The sequence below is a fragment of the Capricornis sumatraensis genome, chromosome 2, assembly GCF_032405125.1.
Source record: "Capricornis sumatraensis isolate serow.1 chromosome 2, serow.2, whole genome shotgun sequence".
NCBI classification, from domain to species: Eukaryota; Metazoa; Chordata; class Mammalia; order Artiodactyla; family Bovidae; genus Capricornis; species Capricornis sumatraensis.
Window position 1 is genome coordinate 217681893 of NC_091070.1, and position 9198 is coordinate 217691090.

General features: G+C 57.6%; 1 protein-coding gene across 1 annotated transcript; it reads left to right on the forward strand.

Annotated features, from left to right (window-relative positions):
- Positions 1 to 5754: 5754 nt before the first annotated feature.
- On the forward strand, positions 5755 to 6523 carry PRLH (prolactin releasing hormone). Its single transcript, XM_068966663.1, has 2 exons — positions 5755 to 5854; positions 6327 to 6523. The coding sequence occupies exons 1-2, from the start codon at positions 5755 to 5757 to the stop codon at positions 6521 to 6523; spliced, it is 297 nt and encodes a 98-aa protein (XP_068822764.1).
- The last annotated feature ends 2675 nt before the right edge of the window (positions 6524 to 9198 follow it).

Consider the following 9198-nt stretch of genomic DNA (forward strand, 5'->3'; position numbering starts at 1 on the left):
GACCCTCATCGCTAGATTTAGGGCCCGTCTGCATTCTCCAGGACAGTCCCCTCACCTCAAGATCTTTACCCCAATCACACAAGCAAAGACCCTGTTCTGAAAAAGGTCGCGTGTGGACTTCCCTGGCAACCTAGTGGTTAAGACTCCATGCTTCCAATACAGGGAGCACGGGTTCAATCTCTGGTCGGGGATCTAAGATCCCACGTGCCACATGAACACCCCCCCTCCAAAAAAGAACCATCTTGCAGGCACTCCCTGGGGCTCAGGGGTCCTGGCAAGAGCAGCAGAACATCTCACCTGTGTTTGCCCCACCAGCTGCCTTGACATCTCCAACTCCCCAAGGGCCCCTCAGGCACTCTGGGTCCTCTGATGACTGCCCCCAGAGACCACGGGGTGGGAGACATCATTCCGCTCTGTCAGCTGGGCCGAGCTCTGGGCTCTGCGATGAGAGGGAGGGCTGGAGCGGTGCCACCGCCCGCTGGTGGACCCCTGAGAAAAGCAAGCAACAGACAGCCTACAGCAGGAATGGGAAAGGGCTTTATCTGAGCCAAGCTGAGGGCTACAGCCCAAGGCATGGCCTCTCGGATCCCTCAGAATCTGCGCCAGAGAAGCAGGCTTTCAGCAGTTTTGTGTCTCACCCGAACAAAAAGACATCAAACAAGTCAGGGATACATCCCTTCAAGGTTTCAAAAACACAACGCGCACAGGGAGTCAGCACGGCCTTGGCACCTGGGAGGGGAGTCTTAGCGTCAAAGGGGGACCAGCCTTGGGGTCCCAGGGCGGGAAGCATCTCATCTTTACGTTGAACATGGACATTCCTAGTTGGGCGGCTTCCCAGGCGACTCAGTGGTAAAGAACCCCCTCAGCCCCCAACAATGCAGGAAGCACAGAGTCGTGGGTTCAGTCCCTGAGCCGGGACGATCCCCTGGAGGAGGGAATGGCAATCCGCCCCAGTGTTCTTGCCTGGGAAATCCCGTGCACAGAGGAGCCTGCCGGGCTGCAGTCCACGGGGTCTCGAAGTTGGACACGGCTGAGCATGGGCAACGGTGGTGTTCTTTCCTTGTGGTCGGTGAGCCTTTTCCTGTTTGAGTTTAAGCAACTGCACAAAGCAGGTTTGATGGGCCACAAACAGGCTGTTCTAGTGGGTATCAAATTCAGGGTAACTCGCATGTAAGTGGGGCTTCCCTGACGGCTCAGTTGGTAAACAGCCCACCTGAAATGCAGGAGATCCCAGTTCTGGGTTCCATCCCTGGGTCAGGAAGATCTGGAGAAGGGAACAGCTACCCACTCCAGTATTCTGGCCTGGAGAATTCCATGGACTGTATAGTTCACGGAGTCGGAAAGAGTCGGACACAACTGAGCGACTTTCCCTTTCCCCTATGAACCAGCATGACTTCCCCAGGCCTCAGTATGTGGACATTTCTTTCATCAACACCAACCCTGCACTGTGGCGGAGATGCTTGGCTGAAAGGGGAGGGTTCGCTACCCCACACACTCATGCACACATACGCACTCACACACACACACAAGCACATGCTCCCCCAACGGTCTGCTGAGGAAGCTGCCTCAGCTGCCCTGGTTTCACGGGGTCCACTCCCCCGAGGGCCTGGTGCCGGGCAGCCCTGCAGGGAGAGGAGGAGAGGCCCCCTCCAGACGGGGGCTGGCCTCAGCAGTGCTTCCAGCAGCACCCCTCAGCAGAGCCACTCTGACCCTCGCTCACCCCGCACTGCCCCGGGATCCAGACGGAATCCATCCCAGGGGCCTCAGCTTGCAGCCGGGGTGTGGGCCAGGCCCCTCCTCTGCCCCTCACGCTCCGTGGACAGCCCCCCTCACCTGTGCCCCTCCCCCCAACCTCCACTCCAGACCCCCAGGGAGCCCACCTGCCCCCCACAAAACCTTCATCACCAGGCATGGGCAGCCATGGGAGGAAAGAGAAGCGCGCGTGACCCTCTGAGGGCCGGGAGCTGCTCTGGAACTTTCCTCAAAGTCTGATGCAGGCTGGGGAAGGGCCGTGGGGCCCCTGCGCATGTCTGGGGAGAGCAGCCGGGAGGGGTCCCCCCAGGATGGGCTCCTCGAGCTGATGCTCAGAGGGGTGTAAATGATCTTTGCTATGTTGCAGTTCAGGCACTCAGTCATGTCTGACTCTTTGCGACCCCATGAATTGCAGCACGCCAGGCCTCCCTGTCCATCACCAACTCCCGGAGCTCACTCAGACTCACGTCCACCGAGTCAGTGATGCTACCCAACCATCTCATCCTCGGTCGTCCCCTTCTCCTCTCGCCTTCAATCTTTCCCAGCATCAGGGTCTTTTCCAATGGGTCAGCTCTTCGCATCAGGAGGTCAAAGGACTGGAGCTTCAGCTTCAGCATCAGTCCTTCCAATGAATATTCAGGGTTGATTTCCTTTAGGATGGACTGGTTGGTCTCCTATCATTATTCAGAATATGAGGCCGAAGTGAAATGGAGAACAGTGTGTAGTTATTTTAAATGGCGTGAGTGTACAGATTTTTTTCACAACTTGAGGATAGGATGGTTAAATGGAAATAAGGAGATTCAAAAATGCATGAATCCGATGAACCTACCCAGAATAAGGTGCAAAGCCCATGAAAAGGAAGTTCGCCCATCACGTGGGATCAGTGATTGACTTCTCCGGTGCATGGGTGTTCTTCTATTCCTATTTTTCTGTATGTGCTGAATTCTATCCAAGTGTATACAAATCGCATTTATAGTAAAAATAAGCCTCTTCATTATTTATTTCATAATAGAAATACAGGTATTTGTTTTATAATCATAGTTCCCCAGGTGGTGCTGGTGGTAAAGAACCCTCCTGCCAATGCAGGAGACATAGGAGACGGGGGTTCGATCCCTGGGTCACGAAGATCCCCCAGAGAAGGGCACAGCAACCCTCCAGTATTCTTGCCTAGAGACTCTCATGGGCAGAGAAGCCTGGCGGGCTATGGTCCATAGGATCGCAAAGAGTCAGACACGACTGAAGCAGCTTAGCATACGTTATTTATTTTATAATAGGAATGTAAACTTTCGTTTTATAATCATAATATGTGTGTGTGTTCATTGCTCAGTCATGTCTGATTCTTTGCGACCCCATGGACTGTAACGCACCAGGCTCCTCTGTCCATGGGATTTTCCAGGCAAGAATACTAGAGTGGATTGCTCTTCCCTTCACCAGACAATCATAATCAATTTCTTTCAACTGTAATTATGACGACTCTGGAAAGGGCTGGAATAAACATAATTTTTCAGTGGTAGAAACAGGATGAAAGTGGTTTGCACGTAATAAATGCAGCTGTGAAAAGGCACCTGGGTGACAGACCAGCCGGGGAAGGGTTAGGAGGGTGTCGTTCAGCTGTGATGGCCTCTTTGGTTGACTCTGCCCGGAAAGCGGGACTTAAAGGAAAAGGGAGGTGGCTGGAGGGTCACCTCTGTGTCAGCCGTCTTGTGGCTCGGAGCACCCGGGCCAGCGGTGCCTGGCTCTGCAGTCTACCCAAAGTGTACAGAAGGAAAGCTAATGTGTTTTAAAGCCACTCAGCCCAAATGAAATTATATAACCCAGGAAAGGACACATCACATCAGTGATGAGAGTTAAAAAAAAAAAGAAGAAAAGAAAAAAGAAAATGACTCTTCCGATGTGGCCCAGTGAGGGAGACGGGCGGAGAGGGAGGGAGGGGGTCCGGTCAGCTGCTTCTTCCCGGCGCATAAAAGGGGCGAGTGTGCCCCACCTGGGTCCCCGCTCCCATCCACAGCACTCGCCAGCCGCTGGGAACCTCGGTGAGTAGCTCGAAAGGTGCTGGAGAGGGTGGGGGTCCTTGACGCTCCAGCCTCCTCCTCTGCCACCCATCCCTCCCCATCCGGGCAAGGCTCCATCCTGGCAGCTGGGACCAGCTCTGGTGGGGACCCCACCCCGTTTGTGCGTCCAGGGGCCACCCCTGCCTGTGCGGGCCCCCTGTTCACTCGGCTGTTGCAGTGGAAACGAAAGGTGGAGCCGTCCAGGCAACTCCCTGGAACACAGACCTGGAGTCTCACCATCCAGGACTCAGCAAGCGCCCAGCTCTCAGGAGGCTGGACCTTGAGGGTCAGGAGACAGGCTCCGCCAGCGCTCTCCTAAGACACTCTCACCCAGCAGGGGTCCCAGCCAGGGGACAGCGACCAGCCCAGCCAGTCTGGGGCCCCTCTTTATCCCTCTACTTTCATGACGGCACCTCCATTTCCTCTAAGTTGGAGTCCCCCTGCCAACAGGTCTCTAAAAGAGGAAGGTGTGGACGTTTTAAATCTCTCAATTGGAGAGCACGTTCCCTGGGGCTAGGGCTTCCCTGGTGGCTCAGATAGTCAAGAATCTACCTGCAACGTGGGAGACACAGGTTCGATCCCTGGGTAGGGAAGATCCCCCAGAGGAGGAAATGGCTACCTACCCTAACCTAACCCTAAGAATACCCTCCAGTATTCTTGCCTGGAGAATCCCAGGGACAGAGGAGCCTGGCGGGATACAGTCCACAGCGTTGTAAAGAGTCGGACACGACTGAGGGACTAACGCTTCCACTTTCCGCTGGGCTCAGGGACAGGCTGGAGAGCCAAGGTCAGCAGAGGGGTCTCCCTGAAACAGACAAGCTCTCTGGTGTCTTCTGCTGGCTCCTTAAGTGCCAGGGGAGGGGGGAGGGGGGAGGGAGCCAGCCCTAAGTGGTGCGCGCACCTGCGGAAGGTGTTGCCAGGTTTGCCTGGGTGGACGCTGTTTCGGGCTCAGCCCAGCAGGGTGAGAGGTGGATTTCTGGGTGCCTCTGTCGCCCACAGCTCTCCCCCACCTGTACAGGGCTATCCTGCTGCGTGAGGGCAGGTCCCCACGGGCTGCTGGTTGATCTTGGAGACTCAGCAGCTTGGATCTGGGGGCACAGGGGCTGGTGAGCACTCCTGGCAGGGATGGTGGATGACGACCCTTCTACAGTGCCTGGCTGTCAGCAGGCAGGGGGCAGGATGGACCTGGGCTGAGGGAGGGAAAGAGCCCTGCACCCGGGTCCCCTGCCCTGAGCGCGGTCCGGGCTCAGCAGCCCCCCAGGCCCCCGCCCCCGGGTCATGCCTGAGGTTGGGCCACCCCCTCCACCCAGCAGCCACCGGGCTCCTCCTGGCAGGTCCCCACCAACCTGCTCGCCTCTGCCATCCCCCCAGCCACCCCGCCGAGGCCAAGTGTGCCCACCCACAGTGGAGCAGAGGCCTCCCACACACCTGGCTCCCTGACACAGATGGACAGACAGACTGAGGCACGCCTGAGACAGCCCAGCTCTGCACCCACAGCTCATATTCCCCCCGGATTCCTTCTGATGACAGATGGTCCTTGTAAACACGGCTGAGCCCAGGAGAGGCCAATACACACGTGGTCACCTCATCGAACGCTCACTGTACAGAGCAGAGACTGGGGTCCCCGGGGGAGCGAGGGATGTGCAAAGAGCCAGGTGCACCTGCCGTTCTGGGCTCACTGCGACCCCAGCAGAGTAGAGAAGTCCACACTAGAGCTTGACTGGGTGTGCACACGCGTGTAACCCCATGCACACCTGCCAAACACCTGTGCACACCCATGTCCGTGTACATGCATGTGTGCACACACTCACGCACATCCACTCTGACACACACAGAGTGTGTAAGGCATTATCCGAGGCACCCCACTTTGCGCACACGCGCCCTCATGTGCGCTCACCTTTGCCCCCAGGCTGCACCCTCCCAAGCGGGGCCTCTGTGAGGAGCCAGTGGGATGAAGGCGGTGGGGGCCTGGCTCCTCTGCCTGCTGCTGCTGGGCCTGGCCCTGCAGGGGGCTGCCAGCAGAGCCCACCAGCACTCTATGGAGATCCGCAGTGAGTGTCCCGACCCGCCCCCACCCCCAGGGGTCACAGCGGGGGGACCTGGCCACTTCCTGGGCTGGGGCATCCTTGCTAAGCATCCCGGAGCTGGGGTTTGGCCTCCTGTTCCCCAGACCCTTCCCCTAGATGGCCCCGACAGCTGCTCCCAAGGGTCCCAACCCAGCACATGGGGGAGGGTCACTGCTCACCAGATGGGTGGCCTGGGGCTGAGTGCATGTGGCCCATGAGAACGGGGCTGTGGGGACAGAAAAGGAAGGAGAGTGTGTCCTGGTGTGAGTCTGAAATCCTATTTCCCGAAGCCACCCCAGCACCAGAAATGGCAGACGGGTGAGCCTCCTGTGCGGGTGGGTGGTCCCGGCATGGCCCGGGGGACAGGCAGCGGTGAGCTGAGCACACCCCCGGCCCGGCCACCAGGGCCGCACTCACCAGGGCACAGGCCTCCACGCGCTCTTCTTGCTCTTTCCAGCCCCCGACATCAATCCTGCCTGGTACACGGGCCGCGGGATCCGGCCTGTGGGCCGCTTCGGCCGGCGGAGAGCTGCCCCGGGGGACGGACCCAGGCCTGGCCCCCGGCGCGAGCCAGCCTGCTTCCCCCTGGAAGGCGGCGCTGAGCCCTCCCGAGCCCTCCTGGGGCGGCTGACAGCCCAGCTGGTCCAGGAGTAACGGCAGAAGCCTGCGCCCCATCCCTCCTCCTCCACAAGCGACCTTCCCTCCAGTCCTAATAAAAGCAGCTGGCTTGTTCACACGTGTCTGCGTGGCGACAGAGCGCACGGGACGTTAGCCTGGAAGGACCCTCAGAGCCCAGCAGCCCAGAGGCCCCGGGACTCACCCAAGGGCACCCGGAACTGAGCAGGGGGCTGGGGCGGCCTTGGCCACCTGCAGCCCGTGCCGCCCCCCAAGCCACTCTGACCGGTTGCTCAGGCTGTGCACTGCATGAGGCCGCTGTGCAGGGTCCCCAGGGAGGGCATCATGGCCCCTCGGCCTCACCTGCCCCGCTCTCTGCTGCAGTTCTTTTTGCCTGCCTGTTGGTACTTGTGGAAGAGAAAGAAACAGGGGGCGCTTGTTTCCAGTACTTTTGGGTTCGAGTATTTCAACCCCACCTTGTGTCTCTTTAGAATCACACGGGGATATCCTTGTGTCCTGTTTCAGGCGGTGCTCGCTTTGGTGTCAGGGGCACACAGCCACTGATAGGACAACTGAGCTCCAACCCTACCTTCTGGGAGCCCCGGTTCTCGCGTGAACCTGGGCCTGGGAACACCCACCTCAGTCCTAAGCTTGGGTGGCACAGCCCCTGTATACCTGCCAACAGGTGTGGATGCCCTGTGAGCATAAACCCCCTTCCCCAAGGTGTGCCTACCCCTCCAGCGCTGGGGCCAGGAGCAGGCAGGCAGGTTTAACCAGTTGCTTCTGAACCCAGAGCTCAGGCCCATCAGGCCTCTGCCTGCACCCTGCCTGCAGGATCTCAGGAACCCCCAGGCCTTGGGACTCCTTCCGTCCACACTCAGCAGGGGCAGGGACACAGAGACAGCCTGCAGGACCCTGGCCCGGCTGCCTTGCCCAGATAGAGGAAGGTGGGGGTCCACGCTCACTGGCCAGCTGGAGGAGGCTGAACCGGCCCAGACCGCCCGGATGGGGCTGGGTCAGGGCTGCCCCCTCCTGAGCCCCAGGGAGGCCGGAGGGAGGGCAGGGGCCAGTCCCCTCCCAAGGAGAGCTCCTCCCCGGTCAGCACCGCCCCAGGCTGGACGCACACGTAGTGCAGCCAGTCCCCTCCCAGCGCAGGCAGGTGCTGGGCCTGGCCCAGAAGCATGGAGAACCAAGGAAAGCAGTTCAATCCAAAGTGACCACATGGCCCCCTCCCACCCATGGGGACACACCCCAAGAGCTGAGAACCGCTGTTCAAACAAACACTTACATAGGACAGTTCCCAGCAGCACAACAGCCAAAAAAAGTAGAAAAAACCCCAACCCCCATCAACAGATGAGTGGATATCAAAACGCGGTCCATGCATACGTACCACAGCTTATTACTCAGCCACAGAAAGGAGTGACGCTCTTCCTAATGTGCCACGTGGAGGAACCATGAAGACAGGACCAACACAACAGAAGCCGGGCACCAAAGACCCCCTCGCGTGTGATTCCATTCACAAAGGTCCAGGGAGGCAAGTCCACAGGCGGAAAGTGGTTTGGTGGCTGCCGGGGGCTGCTCCAGGGGTACAGGGCTTCCTTTAGGGGCTGAAAGTGTCTGGGACTTGGCCAAGGTGGTGACCGTGCTAAACGCTGCTCAGCTGCGCACTTTAAATAGAAGAGCTCACAGCCCCGTGTGCTGCAGATGTGGAAACATCAGTGTGGCAAAGGCTCCAGATTCCAGCCACGCAGCACCTGGTACCCAGTCAGGGCGGCCCCCAGAACACATCTTCTGAGCCCAGAGAGTCGGGGAGATGGGAGATTTTATGTATTCTTCAAACTCCTACTATGGAAGTTTTAAACCTAAAGAAAGCTCAAAAATATGATGATGATACCTAATATCCTTCTTTAATTTTTTTTGTTTTTTTTGGCTGCAAGGCATGTGGGCTGTTAGTTCCCTGACCGGGAATCGAACTGGCTCATTGGAAACACAGAGTCTTAACCACTGGACTGCCAGGGAAGTCCCTACCCTCCACTTATAATAGCTGGAGTCTGAGAAAATGTAACAAGCCCTTAGAAGTGAAAGTGAAAGTGGCTCAGTTGTATCCGACTCTTCGGGACCCCTTGCGACAACATGGACTATACAGCCCATGGTATTCTCCAGGCCAGAATACTGGGGCCTTTCACTTCTCCAGGGGATCTTCCCAACCCAGGGATTGAACCCAGGTCTCCTGCATTGCAGGCAGATTCTTTACCAGCTGAGCCACCAGGGAAGCCCACAGTCCTTAGAAAAGAGCATATAGAAAGGAGGACACGGGTCAAGAGTAAAATTCTGATAAGGGGTCAAAATGATCCAATGTTTGGGTCATGGTGGCCGATTCCAGCACCCTGAGAATCGCATTACAAGTGAGTCCGTAAAGACGATTGTTTCAAAGGCTTGTCTGTGAAAGGAAAGGAGAGGGAGACAGCAAGTGAAGGGGAGGGAAGAGGAAAGGGCTTGGATCCGCTTGTTTTAAGATGGAAGGGCAAGGATTCCAGACCGGAAAAGGAGAAGTAAAACTCGCCCTGTTTGCAGATGACAGGACACCATACACAGAACATCCTCAAGGTTCCACCAGAAAATGACTAGAGTTACTCAATAAAAATACCAATAGCTTCCACGATTATCACTGCATTTACTTTCCACACTCTCCCCTCTTCTCTCTACCCCTTGGA